General features: G+C 38.3%; 1 protein-coding gene across 2 annotated transcripts in view; it reads right to left on the bottom strand.

Moving 5' to 3' along the window:
* Positions 87-26033, bottom strand: part of ERCC6L2 (ERCC excision repair 6 like 2) — a 152374-nt gene continuing 126427 nt past the window's right edge. For both annotated transcript variants that reach the window (XM_005684146.3, XM_018052475.1), the window contains exons 18-19: positions 9970-10151; positions 87-2453 (exon numbers count right to left, since the gene is read on the bottom strand). In XM_005684146.3, coding sequence (XP_005684203.2) covers positions 1481-2453; positions 9970-10151 — 1155 coding nt within the window. In that variant the 3' untranslated portion in view covers positions 87-1480. The remainder of the gene's footprint in view (positions 2454-9969; positions 10152-26033) is intronic.

Genomic DNA, 26033 nt, shown 5'->3' with positions numbered 1-26033 from the left:
AAACATTAAAAAAAAACATACATATACAAGAGCCAAAATTACAACAGAAGAGAAAATATCGAAGTATGTTGCATGCCTTAAGGGTAAATATTTCATAAACATTTTATTTCAGTCACATATATATAACACATATGTACTGGGTCATGAAGTAAAATATATTTCATAGCTCTCAACACTGCCCTAGAGAGTTAGGCCATTCACTGGCTATTCGGTCCCCTGAGAAAAGATTTTTCTTTCTTTCTTTTTGTCATTTCTGAGCAACAGCTTGACACTACAATGGCTGGGTACTCCAAAGGGCCTCTCCCCCCCAATACAGTAAAAATTCAGTGTTCTCTGAGCACCACCATTTCCTGGTTCACTGCTATTTTCTGGACACTTCCTCCCATCATAGCCCTGCAAGTTCAACTGGCAGAAAGTTGCCACAGAGCATCTGTGCGTGGGTCAGTAGAAGGCTCGGGTCTGCTACCATGTGCCAGGGGCTTTATAGACATGACTCTTTATAGACATGGTTTCGTTTGTTTTACTAGTAGCAGAGCCTCACCTGTACATCTAGTGCTCACAGCACAGTACCCACACAGTGAATGTTTCCAAACAAGTGAACTCAACAACAAGCACATTTTACTGGTTATAAAGCATATGTTAAATTCAACAAAATATAAAAGTTTTAAATAAAATCAAATGTTTACTCATTTATTCATATTTAAGAGAAATACAAAAATACTATACGAAGTTTTATATACTTTTATAAAAAGTTGAGGCACTGATGTTCTGTGGCTAATGATAATAATTATATTACTTTAGCATCATACATCATATATTGATAGTAAAATTATACAACATTAACTCTTTGCTTTTGAGCAGTTATGAGCTTACTATTTTAATATACATCATGTATTTAGTACTCATTATTACTTTTGTATAAATAATTTCATAATGGTAGCACATGATACTGAGGGAAAAGGAAAACAGTTACTAATCTTACAAATGCTAGTAAGAAAGAAACTCATTAATGTACACTTGATTTGAGGGGGTAAGCATAATTTGGTTCTATGACTTAATGGAATCTAGGAGAATGAAACAAAGTGTTTTTAAACTGGAAGATACTCATGTTCATCAATTTCAAGCCCTTCATCTTTCATATGAGGAAATGGCTGCACACTAGCCTAAATGACTTATCTAAGGTCACATAATTATACAATGAGAGATGCCCCAGGTCTCCCAGTAACAAATCTAGGATCTTTTCCATTTCATAATAACAGCTTTATACTATAATATGATCATATTTTTTTTTTAAAGATCAAATCAGCTATCAAGGAAAACCAACACATGGTAAAATTTGAGACTGAAAAAGAATCCAGAGCAAGGGTTTATTAAAAATATATATTGACAACTTTGTAACATAATTAGTGTGGAACACAGAGTTCTTAACATTGATAGCAGAAATTCATTGGTTGTAGTAATTCATCTATATGTTTATGTATCACTCTTGTGTATTAGCTGTGCTTTCATCTGTATCACTTAAGTTAAATTTTTTCCACAAAAATTTCTCGTTTGATTTCCAAAGAGAAGCTTCGAGATCCTCCGTCCTTTTGGAAGATGCCGCAAAAGGCACTTTTTCACAGAGAGTCTCTATTACTGCCAAGTCAGTGAGTTTACTAAGACTGTCGTCATTTTGGTCATTCAAGATGTCCCAGAAATCTTTTGGTCTCTGTTTTGCTTTTTCTATGGACCCAGAAAGAACCTTCTTTGGCAGTTGTGTGGGACTATTCTCATGACTTTTAAAGAGGTCATCAAGAACAGAGGTGTCACCAAGTAAGCCTACCACAGAAGTGTCTTCTAACACTGGATTTTCTGTTGTTTTGTTTTCCACTTTGAAGATGGGTCCATTTCTTGAAATACCCAAACCAGTGAGATCCTGCTGGTCTTTCCTGGCAATTCTCAACTTTTCCAACTCATCTGCTCCAGACTTACTGTTCAGGGAATAGGATGCTGCAGTGTCTTTGGACGCTTGGCTGCTATCCCCACTGTCAGTCTCTTGGGTATAGCTTATAGGTAATTTCTTAGTTTCCACATCACTGGAAAGCACCTTTTCTTTATAGGAACTATGATTTTGAAACTTAATTGATTTTTTTTTACATATGTTGGGGCTGAAAATTGGAGAAGTTTTTTTGGTAGAATTTTTAAATGACAAAATTTCAGAATCTGATAGCCGCTCTTTCATAAGAGATTCTCTTTTTTCAGACTTATTCTTGACTCTCTCTCCTTTCTCATAGGCAGACTTAGTGCATTCTGAGGGAGAATCCACAAAAAATTCTCTTACCTCTGGATACTGGGAAGTATAAAAGTCTCTTAGCATTTTCTGTCGTTCTTCTGATGTGGCATTAGTTACATGTTTAGCAAATTCCTTTACAGAAGACAACTTAAAATAAGAAGCCATTTCTTCAAATTGTTTTCTGAAAATTTAATGAACAAATCGAATGGTTATTTTTACTATATTTTATTTTTAAAGAACTTGTCATCAGTGTTATGCTATGTAGCAACAAAGCTATGTAAATGTATTCATTAGCATATATTATCTTAATATCACAATGAACATACATTTTGTACTTAAGAGAATGTGAACTCTTCCCTTACACTACTTTAGTTCATGAAATTACCAACTTTTTAAGTTATTCTGACTTTAAATCAGGTATTTCCTGGGAATTGTATGATCCCAGCATGCTGCTCTTCCATTCAGACAATTTATGACTTACAGCACAATTATAATTTATATAATCTGTGTTTGAAAATCTATATTGCACACAAGATACATGAAGTAAAATTGTCAAAGAGGGTATCAATAAACAGAAAAGAGAAAATGCTCAAAAATTAATAGTTTTAAAGAATTTTTCTCTTCTATATCCTTTTTTCTCTTTCTTCCACAAATACAATATAGAAATTTCACATGCCTTTTTGATGAGCCTAAAGGGAAGTTCTAGGAGACCAGGGTTTGATCCCTGGGTTGGGAAGTTCCTCTGGAGAAGGGAATGGCAATCCACTCCAATATTCTTGCCTGGAGAATCCCATAGTAAGAGAAGCCTGGTGAGCCACAGTCCGTGGGTTCACAAAGAGTCAGACGTGACTGAGCGACTAACATACACACACACACACACACTCACTCACTCACACACACACACACACACACACACTCACACACAAAGGGAAGTTCTAAACTGATAAGTCTAGATTCTTTCTCAGTTTTGATCTGATGGATCTGACTTTCAGTATAGGTAACTAAACTAATGTCAGATGGTATTTGAAGAAATGAGTTTCAGAGTTAGCATCAGATATTAATAAAAGCCACTGAAGAACTGCACCTTCTGAAACCCTAATAAGATGGAGGTGGAAAGCTCGTTTAGGAACCCTGGGCACTAGACTCTGGTCCCTTTCCCCAAGTAAGGGTTCTATAGACTGAACTGTGCCACCCACCCCAAATCCGTATGTTGAAGCCCTAAACCCCAATGTGACTATATTTGGAGATGGGGCCTTTAGGAGGTAATTAAGTTTAAAAGAGGTCATAAAAAGCCACCAGAAGACTTTTCTGGTGGTCCACTGGTAAAGAATCTGCTGCCAATGCAGGAGTCACAGGTTCAACCCCTGGTCTGGGAAGATTCCACATGCTGTGGAGCAACTAAACGTGTGTGCCATTAACTACTGAGGCTGTGCTCTAGAGCCTGGGCTCCGCAACAAGAGATGCCCCCGCAATGAGAAGCCTGTGCACCGCAACTAGAGAAAGCCTGCACGCAGCAACAAAGACTCAGTACAGCCAAAAATTAATAAATAGATGAAATTTTAGGGGAAAAAAGTCACCAGTGAGCTCTCTCTCTGCCATAGGAGGACACAGTGAAAAGGTGGCCATCTGTGAGCCAGGAAGAAAGCTCTTACCAGGAATCCAATCAGCTGGCACCCTGATCGTGGGACTTCCCAGGCTTCAGTACCGTGAGAAACATATTTCTGTCTTTTAAGCTGCAGCCTGTGGAATTCAGGCCAGGCAGACTAAGAGGGTTTTCCTTTGCTGATGCTGAGTTTAGGCCATGAATCAGGAAAGCTCACTGCTTACAAATGTTTTTATAAACAAAAACTACAGATGACGCTGCAGCAAATGATTAAAAGTCCCCAAATTGAAGACTTACATCCATTTTTATATAATATTTCCTTAAAACTTTGATTTAGTGACTGAAAAAATATTTATAGAGCTCTCTTATCTGCAAGGCACTGTAAGAGAAACTATAAAACACTCAACAAATCCCAGTTCCCCGTCTTCAAGGAGTTTATAGTCTGGTTGGCAGAGACAGATATGTGAAGATGAGACCAGAAGGGAGGGATAAATCCTATGATGGAGGTAAATATGGTACCCTGTTGGCACCCACAAAAGGGGTGTCTAAGCCAGTGACTGGTAGTGGGCTGAATAGCAGGGAAGGCTTCGCTGCTGTCACCTCAAGCCAGTCAGGTAAAGATGAGCCAAGAAGTCCCCTAGAGAGAGAGGGAAGATGCACAAGCCCAGTTCCAAGAAGACGTGGTGGACAGAGGGGCAGGAGGAACTCCAAGGAAGAGGACGAAAATCATGAGGGGTCTGTATGCCGATTTCAGAAGTTTGAATTTCATTCTGTACACAACAGAGAATCCTGAGGGTAAAAAAAAGTGATTTTTTAAATGTACATAAACAGGAGCTTTACTTAAAGCCACTCTTATTTTTGCCACTGAGACCAGGTTGTATAAAGTTTGTGTTTCCTTTGATTTTAGCGGCAATCCATACCACATACTCAGGACTTTTTTTGTAGTTTCAGATGAGCACCCTGGCTTCTAGTCCTCACCATACTGGTCCTGTTACTTGTTTCCAAATCCAGGTACTAGCTATGCCTGATCAACAGTCACTCTCATTGCCAAGAGAATATTTAAAATAACACAAAAACAAGTTTCCAAATTTCTGTCCTGGGTATGGCCAACGTCCTTGTTGTAAAGCATCAAGTATGTTTTTAAGAGGTTCCAGTTTCAAGCTCACAGGAAGTAATGACGTATCATGATTTTATTAATCACTTCTGAATCCATTTTCATGGCCTTTCTAATAAATATTTGTGCTGTGAAGATTACGTTATTAGCGAAGTTACAGGCTAATGTCTTTTATTTACCCGAGACTTGGTGGTGTATCAGCAGCTGCCAAAGTACTTTCCCCTTTGCTATGATGACCTCACCTATGACCCTGTGCTTCTGTCAGCTCTGGGAGGAGAGGTGCTTTTGATCTTATTCTGTCTGAATGTTATACCAGGATCCCGGGCTGTGTGATTACCCTTTACAGGATGACTTATGATTACAATTCATTTTATTTTCGCTTTCTAAACTTGCTTTCATAATTCTTGGTCTTTAAAAGAGTTTTCTTTAAATATTTAATGACTGCAAGGTACAACCAAGGGATATAAGCTAGCCACTTTGTGGGGAAAATTTTGTAGATACTCATAAGCCACTTAGGGAAAGGGGTGTGGGTGGGGGAAGAAATCAAAGTTGGGTATCTTTGTCTTTCAGCAAGTAGATGAAGAGTAGCTGTGGAAAAATTCAATTCCTCTCCCTTGTTCTTGAGGAACTGAAGGAGAAGGGGTGGAAACACAGCTAAAAACCATGCTGTTTCTGCCTGAACTTTCTGAAGAGAAGGTAGGACTGAAACTTCCTTCAGATGACCCATGGGACTGCATCATGGTATAAATTCTTGATTCACACAGAGTAGGATGGTTAACAGGAAAGAGGTGCTAGCAGTTCGGGCACTGTTTCCTAGCACAGATGTTGGCATTCCAATATTAGACACCCTTCACCTTTTTATGTAGCATGAGACATTTATCCTGAGGCTAAGATAGAGAAAAAAAAACAGGTAAAAAAATAATCATTGTTAATTCTTTCTTTCTTCCTTCCTTCCTTTAATTTTTTGGCCATGTTGCGAGGCATACAGGATCTTAGTTCCCCCACCAGGGTTTGAACCCAGGCCCTCTGCAGTGCAAGTGTGGAGTCTTAACTACTAGACTACCAGGGCAGTCCCAATACTTTTATTTTTATATACAGTGCCAAAGGGGATAAGATGCTTTTGCTTCTCAAAGATTGGTAAAAATGTATACAGTTGGCCTTCTAGCAAAATAATTGCCCATACAAAACTACCCCAACTTTACTCCAAATCACTGCTGTAAATATATCTGTGAGGAGCTGCAATGCTGTAGTAGTGTGGGATGTTCACTTTTCTGGGCAATGGTGGGCAGCTCAGGGGTGTGATCCAATCTGCCACACCAGGACCTGAGGAGCTAAGGGGCCAGTTGCCTGGGAGTTGCCAAAACCCTGAGGGAAGCATCTGGAACACACAGAGCAACCAGCACTTTCCCACTGTCTGTAGAAGCCATCAGGACCAACTGGAGCTTGCCTCCTCTCCCTGCTTACCTCAGTCACTACACCACAGTTACCCTGAACCCTGGCTTCTCATCCTCCTCCCGGCCTCTACAGCCTTGATTTAATCCAATCCCTCATCCTTCCAGACCATTCATTGGTGCCCCTGTAATCAGGCTATGATCTATCATTTCTCCCGTGTCTTCTACCCAAGGAGTCCCTCTGTCTCCTCCGGATACTGCCTCCTCCTATGCAGCCTTCACAAGTCAAAATTCTTATACCTCCCATCCTTAAGCCTCAGAGTTCAAGCTTCCCACTGCTGTTTCCAGATTATTTTTTCTTAAAAACTCCTCCTACTCTTTAAGGAGCATGCTATCCCGCTTTCCATTCTCACTCCCACCCCATCTTATTAACTGACTTCCTAGTTGCTCCCTGCTGGAGACTGACACTCAAGATCCTGGATTAACGTTGCCTCCTTTCCCATTTTCTGCCATCATTCTTGGTAATATCAGTATCCGTGTGGATGTCCCACCCAACTCCTGGCCCACTAGTTTCTTTACCTTACCTCCAAAGACTCAATTTCACGCAGGTCCCTATTGCTAAGATCATACCACTAATGTCACTAACATTAACTGCACAACTTCCAAATTCCTGAATTCAGTCATATCATGCTTCAGTTCAACTACTCAATTATCCCCATGACAACTATGTTGGATTGTACTTTTCATCTCATCAAGTCCTCCAATTTGCTGACTCTTCTGCTTTCTCACTATCATCAACATCCCTTTGTTGAGTTTAGGTTCAACTTTATAATCACTTCTTTGCAAACATCCTTCATCTTCCTTTCTTTCCCCTTGTAAAACTCAGCTGTTTGCCTATTCTGTGTCTGCAACCGAGCAATTGGAACTTGAATGAAGTCTGAACAACTGCACAGAAGGTTTCACTGTAATTACTCTCAAAAAGGGACTTAACATCACTCAGGAATTCTAGCCCCACAAGCGTGCTTTACTACTTTATAAATTACTTCTTTCATAATTTCTCTTTCCCTCAATTTTTCTCCCTCAATACGATGCTTTAATTCTCAATTAATTAAGGAAATACCCATTGTATCTGTGCCTTTCTTTACGCCTTTCTCTTGTTGTCATTCAGTTGCTCAGTCATATCCGACTCTTTGCAACCCCGTGGACTGCAGCATGCCAGTTTTTCCTGTCCTTCACCATGACCCGGAGCTTGCTCAAACTCGTGTCCATTGAGTTGGTGATGCCATCCAATCATCTCATCCTCGGTCGTCCCCTTCTCCTCCTGCCTTCAATCTTTCCCAGCATCCGGGTCTTATTTTCCAATGTACTAAAGCTTCAGCTTCAGCATCAGTCCTTCCAATGAATATTCAGGATTGATTTCTTTTAGGATTGACTGGTTGGATCTCCTTGCAGTCCAAGAGACTCTCAAGAGTCTTCTCCAACACCACAGTTCAAAAGCGTCAATTCTTCAGCACCCACCCTTCCTTATGGTCCAACTCTCACATCCATACGTGACTATTGGAAAAACCACAGCTTTGACTATACTAACATAGCCATTATATCATCTCTATTGTAATGTCTCTGCTTTTTACTACGCTGTTTAGGTTGTCCCTTTCTCTTAGTACCTCTCAAACGCTAGACCTTCACCTGTGGTCTGGATCCCACCTTTTTCTGCCTTCAGGACTTCACTCTTTCTGTTGTCACCTCCCTGGCATAATCTCTTTTTCCTCTATTAGTCTTTTTCCTTGATACACAAACAGGTTCTCGTACGTTGGCAATCTTATAGAAAAACATGAATGAACTTTTTGGCCAACCCAATATTATCTTCTCAACCTAAAAACAAACTACCCTCGATCCCACAATGCCCTTCAGCTACTGCCAGTTTCCCCATCCAGATTTAAGGAGCAGTCCCAGGGGCTTGCCCTCTCACTGCCTGCCCACCTCACCTTGGCATCTGCCTACTTAGAGTGCTCACATGAAAGCAACCGAAGAGTCCTTCAGCTCCAGGGGCTTTCCCGTTCTGCTTCTGGTCCTCAGCAGTAGTCAATAAAGTCAGTGTTCCCTCCTTTCTGAAACTCTCACTTCTCTTGGACTTCAGGGTCTCGCACAGGGCCTCCTACCCAGCAGGAGTACATAGTCACCCTCCAGGCTCAGTCCTGGGGCTTCTCCTTTCCTCTCTGTGTTCTGTTCCTAAGCTGCTCACACAGTCTATGGCTGTAAAGACTATTTGTAATCTATTTCTAATCTCTATGCTGATAACTTCCAAATTTAGATCTCCAGTCCCCAAATCTCAGGGTAGCACTATCCACTGCCTATGTGACATTTCCCCACATCCTCAAATTTAATATGAGTGAAACAGAACTCTTGATTTTTTTTTCACTCCAACCTTTTGTCTCTCCTACTTTTCCCTATTCAGTGAGTCCAATCTGTTGTTTAAAATTGGGAGTAAACCTGTCTTCTCCCTTTTCCAACAACCAGTTCAACACCGAACTGAATTTATCCAATTGGCTCTGTCTCCCCGGCGACTACTCTACTCTAGCAAAACACCATCACCTAGTTCCTTATGGTTTCCCCTAGTCCGCTCTGCCCTCTTCCAGGCAGAAGCTGGAAAAGCCTTTTAGAAACATTAATACAGCAAATCATGTCATGCTTCAGCAATTTCTACTGCGGTTGGAATAAAATCCAAATTCTTTTCTACAATCTACAAGGCTTTGCATGCTCCAGCCTCATATATGTCTCTCCCTTCATCTCATGCCATTCTCTCCTTGATTTATTATGCACTAAGTACACTAGCCTTCCCTCAAAAGCCCCTCCCTCTTCAGAAAGTTCTTACTCTGTTCTTCTCCTGATTATCCTTTAAGTCTTAACTCACATGTCACTTGTGTAGAGAGGTCTTCCCTGACTACCCGCTAGAAAGGAAGTGGTGCCCTTCCTGATCCCACTCTTCTCTATAAACTGTCCACTTCTTTCCTATAACACACTATTTCATAATTACTTATAAGTTTTTTTTTTTTACTTTTGAAAATTTTATGGTTTGATGCCAAACCTCATCTCACTGTACTGTAAGCTCTTTGTCTCTTTTTTGACACTGTATATCCAGCACTTAGCCCAGTGCCTGAGTGCGTATCAGGTGCTCAATAAATATTCAATGACTAAATGAATAGAATGCACTCAAGTATTTCATTTACCTATATAAAATTTACCTATTTCATTTACCTGTATTTCATCTTTTATCAATTCAGGGATTAACCTTCTTAGAACACTAAAACATTTCAGATTTTTTTTTTTTGGCCATGCTGCAAAGCTTGTGGTATCTTAGTTCCCTAACCAGTGACTGAACCCAGGCCACCACAGTGCAAGTGCTGAGTCCCAACCACTGGATTATGAGGGAATTTGGGGATTTATTTTTTAAAGTGTACAAATTTAGATTTTTCTGAAATATTCATATGCTAAATGTAGTTAAAATTCAAATAATTTGTGTATTTAACTAGGTAGTTATATTTCTTTTGAGAACTATTCACAAAGCCAGGTGTTATTATAGATGACATACCTGCGGATCCCCTTCGGTGTTTCTCCAACTATGAAGGTGGTCTGGTCTATTCGGCAGACTTTTTTCTTCTTCTGGCTTACAGGGTGTGAAATGTAAAGAGGAAATGAAATGCTGCCTTCACTTGGTGGTTGGCATTCCTTTGTACGTGTTGATACATTGCCCTTCATTTTTTCCTTATGTGTCTGAAACAAGGGATGAGAGCAAAAACTGAAAAAATATTCATTTTTACTCAAATAAGAAGTCTGTCTTACTTTTTCCCAATATTCTTTACAAGCTTGTATATCATATTCATGGGCTTCCCTCGTAGCTCTGTTGGTAAAGCATCTGCCTGCAATGCAGGAGACCTGGGTTTGATTCTTGGGGTGGGAAGATCCCCTGGAGAAGGAAATGGCAGCCCACTCCAGTATTATTGCCTGGAGAATCCCATGGATAGAGGAGCCTGGCAAGCTACAGCCCATGGGGTCGCAAGAGTCAGACACAACTTAGCAACTAAACCAACAAACCATATCATATTCTCCAAGTGATAATCATTGCCAGATCTTGTTAGATCTTTAAAAAGATACTACATTTAGCAGTAATGTGATGCTTCTATTTTCATTAAGATATATGCTAAAGATATATCTTTCTTAAAGATATACTAAAGGTAATGGTAATATGATGTTTCTACTGTCAAGACTGTGGGTATACTGATACACATGCTGGCATCTACTTTCCTAAATAAGGATAAAAATTAGTGATGTAAATAATGGTATAAAATGAGATATTTAAAAACTTTTAATTTAGTAATTTTTCTCAATATTACTAAGTAGACTTTCAGTTATTTAATCTTATGTAAGTAGTCAAACTTTTAAAAATAATAATCTTTAATGATAATGAAATAAACTAGTTTCATAAATCCTACTTCAATCTCTATTGAGTTGCAAGAAGTAATTGTTAAGATGTTTAACAACTGAACCTGGGATTGAACCTGGGTCTCTGACCTCTCCTGTATTGGCAGGTGGATTCTTGACCACTGAGCCACCTGGGAAATATTGGATGTAATTTGACAACAATAAAGTTATATTTGAGCTCAAAAATAGAAAGGAAAATCTCTAGATGCCCAAATTAAAGTAATATAGCAGCACGTGGGAGCTGAAGCTCAGCAGCCCCCAAGGATGGGTCCTAAGTTCTGGACTGCAGGACTCTATGTGTAGAGGGAAAATGGAAAAGATTTAACTCTCTGAGTTAAAACGATCAACAAACCAAAAACACAGTAGGAATTAAAAGGATATCCAATTTTCAAATTAAAGCTAGGAAAGCCCAAACTGGGGCACAGGATATAGGCTACTTTTTTGGTCTTGATAGAATCACTGGTGAAAACATGGAATGTCCAGCCTGTGCGATTTGTGGAACACACTTGCATTGTAAGGAAAATCTAAGCTAAAAACCAACATAAAAAACTAGCCCAGAATCAGCGAAAACCATAGATCTCAATGAGGGGTAAATACAAAAACATAACATAGGAACACTTTTTAAGTTTAGGGAATGCTTGTGATTCTAAGGGGGAGTGCAGGGGGAAGAGCTCAGGTAAAATTATGAAGAACATACAGAACCCACTACCATGAAAGTGGGCAGATACAACAAATGTGAGAATTTGTATCTGAGGAATTATAGGTTACAAAGCAATGTGAAAGAGACTTTAAATCATTAGCATGTCCAGAAAAATAAAGGAAGTACTAGGTATTATAAAATACCAGATCTGAGAAAGAACAAAATACAAACTCTAGAAGGGAAATATAGGTTTGGAAAAAAGGACATAGAAACAAACTTAAAATATACAATGACAGTTTATAAACTGGTAGAATAAATTACTCAGAATGCTGTGCACAGATTAAAAAAGAAAAACAAGAAAGAAAAATTAAGAGACAGAAGACCTGTCAGAAGATAAACCAAATTTATAAAATATTAGAAGGATAGAATAGAGAAAATAGAAGAGATAACGCCAAAGATATAATGGCAGAGAACTGAAGAAGGCACGAATCTTCAAAGTAAAGAAGGAGAATCTCTAGTGTGAAAAATGAAAATAAATCTATACCTTGTTATATCACAGAAGAGAGAATATCTTATAAACAGAGAAAAAAGATAAGCTCTCCCACAAAGAAGTAATAATCAAACTAAAGGGAGACTTCTCATTACTACTACTAGTATCACCATTGCTGCCAGCAGAAGATAGTGAGGTTATCTTCAACATGCAGGGAGGAAACAAACCTACCAACCTAGAATTCTACACCCAGTTAAACTACCATTTAAGAAATTTGCAGGCATACAAATACTGCAAAACACAGATTAGTAATTCTCAGTAAGACAATTACTCTTTCTTTTATAGGTATTCAATGGGATTGAAGTAGTACATATCATTGAATGTGGCTGGGGAATGGCTTTCATTCCACATATATTTACAAAGCACCTATTATGTTCCTGCCACTATGCAATGTAGTTGAGAACCAAAATATTTACATACAGAAAGAGGCTTGTACTCTTAAGGGACTTAAAAATGCTGAGTTACCCCTCCCTTTTTAAAATGGCACATTTACTTTATTCCTTTTTAAAATTAAATCATTTATCTCTTTAATTTATATTCATTTCACTGAACAAGAGAAATAATTGTATTATTTTTAAAAAAGCAAACCATTCCTAATGAAAAGAAACAGACTTCTTCAAAATCTACTGTGATTGAGATGGGCATCATAAAATGCCAGGTTGTCAGTTTGAACTAGGGGTTTGCATCAGTCAGTAATGCTGAAAGTACTTTCCTCAAATACATCATTTCCTATATCTTAAAACATTATTAATAAAGAGAGAAACATGTTCATCACTAAAGATAAATTTGAAAGAGATTTGATGCATTTACTTCACATCACAAGAAAATAAGATGAATTTTAAAAGTTCCTAATAAAAAAGCTCATTATCTTTGATGATTCTCAAGAAATAATTGTCCATTATTATAAGGAGGAATGGTAATGTCTATGTGGGGATAAAGGGAATAAGCCAAAAGAGAAGGAACTGGGCCAACCAGAAACATGCCCTCCTCATATACCGTAATTTCTGAAGTCATGGAGAAATCATGCCAAGCAATGGCAATCTTCAATTATTTACATGATTACTCTGAGTCTTTCTGACTCTAGAAGTATTATAAAACTCATATTTCAAACCCCAGATACATTTTTTCTTAAATTAGTTTTATATATTCTTCAGGAAAATTCAACTTTTCCAATCATAGCTATCAGACATGTGAATTTTAAATTTTAAACTTATGACAAATATTCTATACTTTAAAATCTGATTATTTTAGATAACAATGAAAAGAGAAAAGCATTTTTCTCTCACATGGGCTCAATATTCCATCTTTTATTTAAAAAAAAATCTAGGTTCAGATTTCCATTTTAGTAGGGTAGTTTAACACTTACTGAAACAAGGCTGTGAAACAAAATTTCATTTACTAATTTGTTTAATAAACACTTTGATGCCCTGGTTATAAAAGCTGGTGTCACTATTTTGTAGTAAAATAGTATCTTTTACAATAGATACTATAAAGAAAGTAGTGACATAACGCGGTTGCAATTACAGGGGCAGTTATAATTTATTATAAAGCAAAGTACAAGGCCTGCGACCAAGATGATAAGATTCCAAATAATGTGAAATTAGATGCAAACTCGTTTACTACCACTTATGTCAAAGCTGGGAAGTCATGTGACACTGGGGCAACAGTATGAAGTAGCAACAGTAATGAAAGGTCAAGAAATGAAAAATTCAGTAAAATGAGCTGGATTAAGAATTTAAAAGATAATATTATTGCTTCTCAACATTATGGTAGAAGGTAAGCCTGCCAGCTCTGGAAAGGAAAATAAATCCACTCTTCTTTCCACCAGAGAACAGAATGGCCAACAGCTGGAACTCTATGTCTGTATTCAATAGGAAATTTTGAGATCATTTAACATGAAGGAAGCAGAAAGCCCAGTTTCCATAAAAGCCTCTAATTGATAGTAACGTTTCCCTAAAGAGTTTCTTCAAAATTGTCCAAGATTTGCTTTGAGGAATTATCTCTATACTCCATGATGCTGATGTAGGTTTCCTTCCTCTTAAGATTTATGGTTATAATGTCAAGGAGGAAATTATGAAGACAAGAACTTTGCATGGTATTTGTATAATAAAAACATGTCTGCTAATAAGTATTTTACAAAGCTTGACACTGAGTTTAATTTATAACAGTAACTGCTATGTTCATGATTATTTCCATAAATTATTGGATATTGTTAGGTATTTCTACTATGGTACTTTTACAAAAATAATCAAATTTAACTTCTGGAATATTTATTAAAAATAAAATTCAGTAAGTGTAAAGAGTATAGTAATTATTTCTAAATAATGTAAATATATAGTTAAAAAATCCATTTGATGATGAGATTAACTGAATGGAAATGTGGGGTTACTTGTGCTGTGCTGTGCTAAGTCACTTTAGTCATGTCCAAATCCTTGCAATCCTGTGGACTGTAGTCCACCAGGCTCCTCTGTCCATGGGATTCTCCAGGCAAGAATACTGGAGTGGGCTGCCATGCCCTCCTCTAGGGGATCTTCCCAACCAGGGATTAAACCCAGGTCTCCCGCATTGCAGGTGGGTTCTTTACCAGCCGCGCTACCAGGGAAGCTCCATGGGTTACTTAAGAAAGCTAAATCTATTAGAGAATATTGAAATAATTCCAATTTATGAGTAGTAATATATCTTTCTCCTTTGGCTGTTTCCTATGTGGAGCAGCCAATTGAAAGTTGAAAAAGTAGAGGAAAAATTCTCTCCCTTCAGAATTAAACACATCTAAAAAGGTAAAAGGTGGGCCATGGCTAATTGTGTTAAATCCTAATCTGATTTATATAAAAAATTTATATAAAAAATTTTAATGTTATTGTCACAAAAAGAAACATGTTATTGAAAACAAAATTCAGAATATAAAAATTATTTAATTAAACCAAAAACACTAAATATATATTATTTCTACAAGTGGTAATTATTTTAATATATTTTGGCCAAAATAATCTCCTTATCTATCCACAATTAAGTGTTTAAGTGGAAATGGCTCACTTCAAAGACTTCATAAATATCTACTTTTTAAAAAATTGAAGCATAGTTCATTTACAATATTATATTAGTTTTAGGTATAAAACATAGTAATTCATTATTTTTTATAGATTATACTCTATTTAAAATTATTATAAAACACAATAATATGCTATGCTGTACAATATATCATGAATATCTGCTTTGACTTAATTTTGATAAAAATATAAAATCAAAACTCATGTCTCTATAAAATACATTTGAAAATACATCATTAAAATTACTACTGAAACATGTATGAAGTATACATTCTGTAAAATAAAAGCTATAATTTTAAGTTGTAAAAGATATACATTAGGATTATAACAAGTAAGAGGGTACTTTTACAGGGAAGCATTTCTTCTTTTAGAGTAGCCAAAATGAATTTACACTAGACCTAGTCAACTATATACAACCCTGGACAACTTATTTATTTCTTATTGTAAAGTTTCAGATTTATATTGATTCTAGGAGGAAAGTTTATCTTTAGATTAATAGTATGAGATATTCAAAAGACTTTTGATAGTAAGTACTTTTTTCTTTTAATCCCAAAGTGTACTGTCTGTATTACAAGGCATTAAACCTAGCAGATGGTGATTGCAGCCATGAAATTAAAAGACGCTTACTACTTGGAAGGAAAGTTATGACCAACCTAGATAGCATATTCAAAAGCAGAGACATTACTTTGCCAACAAAAATCTGTCTAGTCAAGTCAAGGCTATGGTTTTTCCAGTGGTCATGTATGGATGTGAGAGTTGGACCGTGAAGAAAGCTGAGTGCCGAAGAATTGATGCTTTTGAACTGTGGTGTTGGAGAAGACTCTTTAGAGTCCCTTGGACTGCAAGGAGATCCAACCAGTCCATTCTAAAGGAGATCAGTCCTGGGTGATCTTTGGAAGGAATGATGCTGCTGAAGCTGAAACTCCAGTACTTTGGCCACCTCCTGCGAAGAGCTCACTCACTGGAAAAGACTCTGATGCTGGGAGGGATTCGGGGCAGGAGGAGAAGGGGACAACAGAGGATGAGATGGCTGGATGGCATCACTGACTCGATGGACATGAGTCTGAGTGAACTCCAGGAGTTGGTGATAGACAGGGAGGCTTGGCGTGCTGCAATTCATGGGGTCACAGAGTTGGACATGACTGAGTGACTGAACTGAACTGAGACCTAAGCCAACAGCATTATTTTAATTGAACCAGTAGTTATTTTTTGAAAGGCATAACTGAAAAAAGAAGATAAGGTATACATAGATTTTCAATTGAGAGAGTAAGAAGAAATAAAAAATGAAAAAGTTTGCAAATAATCTTTGTTGCCAGTGTACTGAGAAAAGGAAAAAGGAATATTCTCCCTACCTCACAGCCATATGACTACATTAGCATTTTTCTATTTACTCTGCTACATATGAAATTTATCTTTACATAATAGAAAACTTCCAGGTGGCTTCCCAGGTGACTCAGTGGTAAAGAATCTGCCTGAAATGCAGGAGACACAGGTTGGATCCCTGGATTAGGGAGATCCCCTGGAGAAGGAATTGGCAACCCACTCCAGTATTCTTGCCTGGGAAATCCCATGAACAGAGGAGCCTGGCAGGCTACAGTCTATGGGGTAGCAAAAGAGTTGGACACAACTTGGCGACTAGACAACAATAACAACAACAAATAGAAAACTTCACTGGAATAGTGCAGAGAATGTGGTCTTTTAAATATATTTTTGTAAAATTTTTAAAAATAAATTAAAAAAATTTTATCTATTAGTTCATTTTAGTCTGCGCTTGGTCTTCGTTGCTGCTTAAACTTTTCTCTAGCTGCAACGTGAGACCTTCTCACTGCGGTGGCTTCTCTTGTTGCAGAGAAAAGGCTCTAGGCATATGGGCGTCAGCAGTTGCAACGCGTGGGCTCAACAGTTGCAGACCCTAGGCTCTAGAGCACAGTCTCTAGTTGTGGTGTACACAAGCTTAGTTACTCTGAGGCATGTGGGATCTTTCTGGATCAGGGATCAAACCTATGTCTTCTGCACCAGCCGGTGGGTTTTTACCACTGACTCATCAGGAAAGCTTCAGTGCAGAGAACGTTTAAGGAAAAAAAAACCCTCTTTCTTTGAAGTAAAAAATAATTTTGGAGGCAAATTACTAAAGAACTATAGAGGGCATCTAGGTAGGAATAGCAAGGAAAAGGGAAAAGTTGATAGGGATCAGTTTTCCCATGCACACCCACCCGTGGGCAACAAATGGGGCAGGAAGCATTACAATCCAGGAGACTGAGTTTCAAAAACAACCATGAACGGCCTCTAGTTTCCATTTTGGCAGGAGAAATACTATTGTAATCTGTGCCATCTTTCTTAATCTCTTTGAGGCTAATTACTGGAGACACATTCATAGCTGGTGCAGATAATGCCGATTCCTATTCTGATCATTGGTACCCCTCACAAGTAGAGGAAGCTTTGAAGGGGATAATGTACGATGAAAAACAGCCTGATAGGATGTGTAGCCTGTCTGTGGTAGGCTACCAGGAGGTAGTGAAATTTTTATTAAGCAATTTTGGAATGCGTCTGTCTGCTGAGCTGGTTTTTCTCACCTTAGAAAACATATTACAGAGCATACATCAGAACAAAGAGCAATATATATTTAACAGCCACATTCACCATTTTTTTCCATAATCAGATGATTAGCCTTGATTTTTTGCTGTTGTTGTTTCGTTGCTAAGTCATGTCTGACTCTTTTACGACCCCATGGACTGTAGCCCACCAGGCTCCTCTGTCCATGGGAATTCCCAAGCAAGAATACTGGAGTGGGTTGCCATTTCCTTCTCCAGGGAATCTTCCCAACGCAGGGATCCAATCTGCATCTCCTGCTGAGCAGGCGGATTCTTTACCACTGAGCCACCAGGGAAGTCCTTAGCCTTGATTAGTCATTGAGAAAACGGAAATCAGGGAGGACATTTTTAAAGGCAATGGAAGGTCCCAATGGCTCTGACCCACTGAGAAGCCTGAGTGTGGATCCTAAGAATCACCAGAGGATCTGCCCCTTCCAGGAAGGTTCACCTGTTCCTGAGAACAGCACAGAGTTTCACAAAGCAGCCTATGCTCACTGTCTGAGCTGGGCACGTTGTGTAGCCAAAGTCCCTCACATTGGTCTGCTCACACTAACTTTGCCACAAAGACTTTTTTTTAAAGTGCTCTTTCACTTTTTTCTTCATTAAACCTTAAATAGTTAAGTCTGAGAGGCAGCAATGCTTTTGTTTACACATCTGTTCAAACAAAAGATTAAAAAAGAAATCTCTCTTTGGGTAAAGGCCAATCCCTGTAAACACATAAAAAAAAAGTCATAAACTTGCTTGTCTTTGCAAAGCAGGGAATCAGGAGTTCTATAAAAACATATAGCACATGTAAGTAAATTCATTCAAATGGCATCCGAGAGTCCAAAATGACAAAGAACTTCAAGAATCTTTGCACAATTGTGAAAAAGTCCTTATCCTTCAAGTGATCATTCAAGATTTCTGCCTGGAGGTGGAAAATATTACTGTATATGCAGTTTTCCAATACTCAACAAAAACCTAAGGCAACTGTGAGATACCCCTGAATTGCCTTCACTCAGACTCTGGAGAAAAGCCAGCTGGTTAGAGGACCCACCACAAATATACAATGAAGTATAATTTTCTGCATATGTTTAAAAATGTCATTCAAATCTGAAAAAACAAACTTAGATTCAAATCCAAACCTTCCCTCCCTCCCCTTTTTTAGGTGGTAAAGGGAGATTAAAGTTTGTAATTATGGGTCTGTTTTCCTCCTGGAAGGAGTAACAGTTACAATTCAGTTATATATATATATAGATATGTATGTACTTTCTTTTTTGGTAGTACTTTGCTTTCAGAGTGAGCCACAAAAGGACAGGCTGTCCCGAGCCTAGCTTCCCTTTTTTTGTGCACAATATCCATTTCTCACTGTCCAAGAAACTCATCTATCTGAAAGAACAAAGTGATGGCCTCGGGAGTACAGCTGACTACTGTGGGCACACACTACAGACAGAAATGCAGAAGCCCTGTCTCCCTGGGACCTGGGAAGCTGGAGGGACTGCCACAGCAGTCAGCCTGTAGGAAAGGGCCAGGTGAGCTGGTGGCAATCACCTTCAAAAGAGCCTGTGGGCCAGCAACGGGGAGTTTCTGCTAATATAATCTCAGACCTTCATGAGAGGATGGTCAGGCAGTAGATTCCCCTCAATACCTACACACAAAGGCTAGAGCAAGATCTAGGGCCTTTTGGGGTAGCTGTCTGAGCAAGACTCAGCACTACAAGCCCTGGTGTCTAGGCCCTCCTTGGTCATTTACTGTGTAAATTTGGGAAAAGTCTTTTTTCTTTTTTTTAAAATCTTTTTGAGCCTTATTATCCTAAGGAGTAAAAAGGGATTTGGAGATCAGGATCTAGGGGATAAAAATTTGGATCCGGGACCCCCATCAGTCTCTTCCATATTTAAAGTTCACAATTCTACTAGTCTTTTTAGGATCTCCAATAAGTTGTAATGAATAAGTTCCTTAGCATCTTATAATCCTGACTAAATTTTAAACCTTTACATATAATATTTATGTTAATATAAAAATGTCTGTAAAGATTACTTGAAGGTTCTACACTAAATAATACTCGTTAGTGAAAAGACCACGGAAGGGTGGTGCTGATGGAAAAACTTTAACGTCTTTTCTTGGCAGGCACTCGCCCCTGCTTGCCTTTCCAGTGGCTGGCACTTCCCACAGGGAGCTTAGGCTCTCACTTCCTTCCTCTAGGCCTCCAACTAGAGTAAGTGTAGGCTTCTATGTAGGCTGATTCACTTACAAGGCTATGGCTGGCTCTCCAATGTCTAGGAAACAACATTTCAAGCACCGTGCCACAAATGACACAGGGACACTGTTACTAGTTGTGAAGTTGGATGCAGATTACTGTTTATAATCAAGTACTGAAAACTGAGAATAATTCTCCTTTTTAGTGAATTAGAGTCGGACACAACTGAGTGACTTCACTTGGTGAATTGGAGTAGGTTTCACATAACCGCATCATTTTCACTCTCTTCTATTTTTTCAGGAGCCATGTAGCAGAGGAAGTAAAGCGTTCACACAGATAAAGGCCAACTGAAAGTATGTTCCACTAGAACTGAATTTAATAATCAAGCGACCCTGTCCACATGGTCTAAGGTGGCAATTCTGAAACTTTTTGGTCTTGGGACTGTTGTTTAGTTTAAAAATTAATGAGGACCCCAAAGAGATTTTGTTTATGTGGGTTTTATCTGCTGAAAGTTTAAAACAATTAATTTATTAAAAATAAAAATAATTACATGTTAACTTAAATAACTCTTTTTACCAACAAAAAGTTAATATTTTCCAAGGCAAACAAACAAAAAACTAACCAGAAGACTGACTATATTTTACATTTTTACAGGTGTCTTTAGTAGCTGGCTTAATAAAAGACAGCTGGGTTCTCATATCTGCTTCTACATTCAGTCTGCTGCAACAATACTGTCTTAGTTGGAGTATATGAAGAAAATCAGCTTCATACAGATATGTAATTGAAAAAGGGAAGAATATTTTCATAGGCTTTTCAGATAACTATAGGTATTCTTTTTTGATACTTTAGATCAAAATTCAATCAAGGTTAGTTTCATGTAATATTTGAAACCACATCAGCATTTTTTACATTATTAAAATTAAAACTCATTGGTATATTTTGTACTTTGGCTGAATTTTTTCCCCATGCATGATTTTGTAATATAATTCACTGTTCATCTGGAAAACAGTCAGTCAGTTATGCATATCTTCAAAATGTTGACACATTCAAATCATACAACATCAAAAAAGCATATTTGTTGTTAAATATTTAAATATTGGGAATGGGTTATGGTCATGTGCTCAGGAAAGGCTGATTGCCCTCTCAGTTCTTAGCGGATGAACTGAGATTAATCAAGCCAATTACGTCCTGCCAGAAAGATTTTCCTCCGGAACAAAAAGAGAGACACACAAAGAGAAGCACAGCTTCCTGTCCTTGGATACATTTGTATGAGGAAACCGTTTCTCGAGATGTAGCAGTCGTCTTGTAACATGAGGGAAAAGGCCTCATGGAACTTAAAATTAACTCGCTAAGGACAGTGGAGAAGAGAATCAGAGAGGCTGGTATCTTATGATGTCACTGGACTGCAGCATTACACCTGGAAATATTTCCCTCCAGACTTGCTGTTATGTGAATTAGTTAACAGCCTATTGCATAAATTATTTTCAGATCGTTATTCTATTCTATGCTACTGAATGCATCCTGTGAAGTGAAGTGAAAGTCGCTCAGTCATGTCCAACTCTTTGCGATCCCATGGACTACATAGTCCATGGAATTCTCCAGGCCAGGATACTGGAGTGGGTAGCCTTTCCCTTCGGCAGATATATATAAGGTGTCACATAATACAATAAGTGCCATGGCATACATACATGCATATACACACACAAGTAAGGATGAATTTGAGGAAAATATTTAAATCGCTTTGGAGAAGATAGAGAAGAACTGTCACTAATGATACAAGGAGTTGGAGTTCAACAGGCAGACACAGGTAAAATGGAATTTTAAACAAAAGAAGCACAAGAGCAAAGACATGGAAGGGTAAAAATCCATGGTGTGCTTGAAGACTGATTCATAAACTGAAGGATCACTAGGAAGAACCTGTTCAGCTTGCTATTCTCAGGGTTTAGTACAGTGCCTGGCATTGTCAGCAATTCTGAATGAGTGTCTCAGAATGAGACTGGAAAAGCAGGCTAGCACCAAATTGAGATTAGAACACAGAAAACTACTCCAAAGTGACTGCTTGGATTTGTTACTGCTAGATGAGGAAAGTTCACAAAGTCACACATGGGTGTGGATATCTTTCTGACACCATTCTCCATGTTCTCCCTTCTTGGGCGGGTTTCTTATACTAGAACTATGGTCAATAGATGACAGATAATGAGTGAAGATGAAGAATATCAGCATTTATGCTGCTCCAAAATGACTAACATCTTTACATCATCTGCTAGAATACCCCTTTTAACATTTAATTTGTGGAGCCTATACTGTTGTGGGTATCTGCGTTATGTAGTAATGTCTTGCGGGAATTACTAATAACAAACGTTTTCTGAACTTCCACTCTGTATTGTCTGTTGCTAAGTGGTGATGCTAATGGACATGTACGCTGTGGTCTGATCCTTAAGAAATTTGTAACATACATGAGAAGAGAGCAAACACTAACATGGTGTCCACCAAGTCTACAGTGATGATAGGCACAGAGAATGGGTGTGGAAGGAGCTTGGAAGAGAGTGATCTCCGAAGACTGAGGTTTTATGGAGGGAGTGAAACTTGAATTGGGAGTGAAGGAACAGCCAGTAGATGATCTGGTTGGAGGTGTAGACTAAGTTTACTGAAGACCATGAATGACAGGCAAACCTGAGAGTACTTCTAATTCAGATAAGGAGGGATTGTTTCCCTTGGCTGATTATAAATACATTCAGTAGCTCTGAACAATGCCAAGTCATTGCCAGAGGATTTTTAGGAAAATCCTGAGATTTGTTTATAGAAAAGATAGTTTAAACTATTTAATTTTCAGAACATAGGGATGGGGTTCATTATACCCTGACAACAACTGAAAACCTAAATTACTCAAAAAGTATCAAATATACAAGACACTATTTTAGGTCTCCAGAGTTATCAAATGAGAATCAGAGATATATTCTGCTATTTTTAAGGTCCAGAGTTTACTACAAAAGAAGAGGTGTACTTACCTAACTGATAAAAATCTGGAAGTCATATGTTAGAATAACTAGGCCAAAGTACTATTACATGAAGCAGAAAAAGCATAGGAAGGACAGCTTACCTACAGCTTATGCTGGAACTGGGGCAGGCTTTGTGAAAGAGTGGCACATCTGAGTTACATGCTGAGTGGTAAAGAGGTTTGGAGATTTGGGAGTTAGGACAACTAAGGCTGAGTAGATACTGCCAAGTCTTACGGTATTTCTTGAGTCCAGATAGTTTTAACTATCTAAAGGAAGATTTTTAAAGGGAAAGATACATTCAATCCACCCGAATTTTTTCTTAACTGCTAAAGTGAGGGAAATTCTTAATAGAAAAGTTATCTTGAAAAATTAGACTGATTTGTCATATTGGAAAAGCAAAATAGAATTAAAAAAGAAGGAAAATCTCCAAAGCAAAATAGAAAGTAAAGGAACTGGGGGAGAAACCAGAAGGATTGAAAGACTACAGGGATTTAAGCTGACTGCCACTGTTGAGCCTGAGGGAAGTCATATACCATCTCATTAAAAAAAAAAAAAAAATCAGTAAAATAGTATTGTTTGCATTAGTCTCCAAGAATCCTTCAAGTTCTGAAATATTATGATTCCCTATCCTTATAATTCTACTTTATTCATCCTATACAACTCAGAATTCATATGTGTAGAGGCAGGACTCTCAGCCGATAAGGTGATAGGTGTTTCCATTAAGTGGGCATGTCCAAGTGATACCATGGTTTTCATGGAGGGATAAAATATACATTTGAAAAGGGCTGTTAAGTGCTTAACATTCTCTTAAGTCACTAGGTAAAGTCAATCAGAGTTCAATGAGGCCTTATATCTCTAAGCCTTTATATTGTTACTTATGCTCAGATTCTAAGTCGTGTCAGACTCTCTGTGACCTCATGAATTACAGCCCACCAGGCTCCTCTGACTATGGGATTCTCCCACCAAGGATACTGGAGTGGGGTGCCATTTTCTCCTCCAGGGCATCTTATTGACCCAGGAATTGAACCAGTGTCTCTTGCATTTCCTACATTGGCAGGTGGATTCTTTTAGAAAGCACTATTTGAAGAAATACTATTTTTAAACTATTTATAATCTTCCAACCATTCTAAACAGAGAAACTGTTCAAAGACGCCTTATCAATCTTCTAAGCAATTGGAACAATGACCAGCTAGGAGAAGAATTAGAATCAAGCTATTTCCTAATGAGCAAAGAATATTTTAATCAGCCCAGGCCATTGTCACATAGCTTATAATTACTGTCAAATATAATTTTTTTCTATAGTATTCTTTATGATAAACCAGGCACAGTTCAAGGTGGGTCCTTTATTTATAAAATTTGAGGACTGAACTGGATATCTTTTATGCTTTCTAACATATTTTATTATTGGTGCTACTAACAGAGCCTGGCAGGCTATAGGGTCCATGGAGTTGCAAAGAGTCGGACAAAACTGAGCAACTAACACACACACTAATAACAAAACTAAAAACAGGTCATTGCATAGAATAAGAGAAAGAGCTTCACTCATCACCCCTCCTAGTAAGCAATAAGCAATAACCATAAATACAATAATAAACATGTATGCCTTTCTGGAAAAGGAGTACGTCAAGGCTGTATATTGTCACCTGCTTATTTAACTTACATGCAGAGTACATCATGAGAAATGCTGGGCTGGAGGAAGCACAAGCTGGAATCAAGATTGCTGGGAGAAATAACAATAACCTCAGATATGCAGATGACACCACCCTTATGACAGAAAGTGAAGAACTAAAGAGCCTCTTGATGAAAGCGAAGGAGGAGAGTGAAAAAGTTGGCTTAAAGCTCAACATTCAGAAAATGAAGATCATGGCATCTGGTCCCATCACTTCATGGCAAATAGATGGGGAAACAGTGGAAACTGTGGCTGACTTTATTTTTCTGGGCTCCAAAATCACTTCACATAGTGACTGCAGCCATGAAATTAAATGATGCTTACTCCTTGGAAGAAAAGTTATGACCAACCTAGATAGTATATTCAAAAGCAGAGACATTACTTTGCCAACAAAGGTCTGTCTAGTTAAGGCTATGATTTTTCCAGTAGTCATTATGGATGTGAGAGTTGGACTGTGAAGAAAGGTGAGTGCTGAAGAATTGGTGCTTTTGAACTGTGGTGTTGGAGAAGACTCTTGAGAGTCCCTTGGACTGCAAGGAGATCCAAACAGTCCATTCAGTCCTGGGTGTTCACTGGAGGGACTGAAGTTGAAGCTGAAACTCCAATACTTTGGCCACCTGATGTGAAGAGCTGACTCATTGGAAAAGACCCTGATGCTGGGAAAGATTGAGGGCAGTGGGAGAAGGGGACGACAGAGGATGAGATGGCTGGATGGCATCACCGACTCGATGGACATGGGTTTGGGTGAACTCCGGGAGTTGGTGATGAACAGAGAGGCCTGGTGTGCTGCGGTTCATGGGGTCTCAAAGGGTCAGAACACGACTGAGCGACTGAACTGAAACTGATGCCTTTCTGGCAAGAACTGAATGTGGTTTTGTCTTCATTAGCTCATTAGTGACATTACTCCAGCAATCCTGGTGACCTCACCTTGAGAAAGGATGACCCAGCTCCTCGTCGCCACCAGCTAGAAGTGGAATACGTGTTTACAGGTAACACCAGATTCTCATTTCTGTGACTAGGTAACAGGTGATTTTCACAAATGACACTGTCTATCTCTCTGAATCAATCCTAGTTCTAAGGATAGAAATACCAAAGACTTCTTCATGCCAACACTGGTCCCATAATTTTATACATATATACACACAACTTTAAAAATCTGACTTTTACTAAAATCACTTGGAAGAAAAACTTTCTGATGCAAATACTATAAAATTAACATCTCAAGACAGAAAAATGATAAGACCATGAAAAATCCCACCCAGCAAGAGTTAATTCCACTGCATGGTGAAACCATACACTTTACTTACTGGACTAGTTCATAAACCAGTCATTTGTGAACAATTACTTTAAACCATTATGCCATTCACTATCCTGAAAAATAGGCTAATGGAATGCTGTATCTCCCCAAAGTCTGCTTACTGTAAATAGCCCATCTCTCCTTGCTGACTCCAAAAGCTGTATAAACATACTGCAATCAAATCCACCATAGCTCATAAAAATCC

The sequence above is a fragment of the Capra hircus genome, chromosome 8, assembly GCF_001704415.2.
Source record: "Capra hircus breed San Clemente chromosome 8, ASM170441v1, whole genome shotgun sequence".
Lineage (NCBI taxonomy): Eukaryota > Metazoa > Chordata > Mammalia > Artiodactyla > Bovidae > Capra > Capra hircus.
Note: the sequence above shows the minus strand (reverse complement) of the source record. Positions and strands in the feature narration are given on the sequence as shown.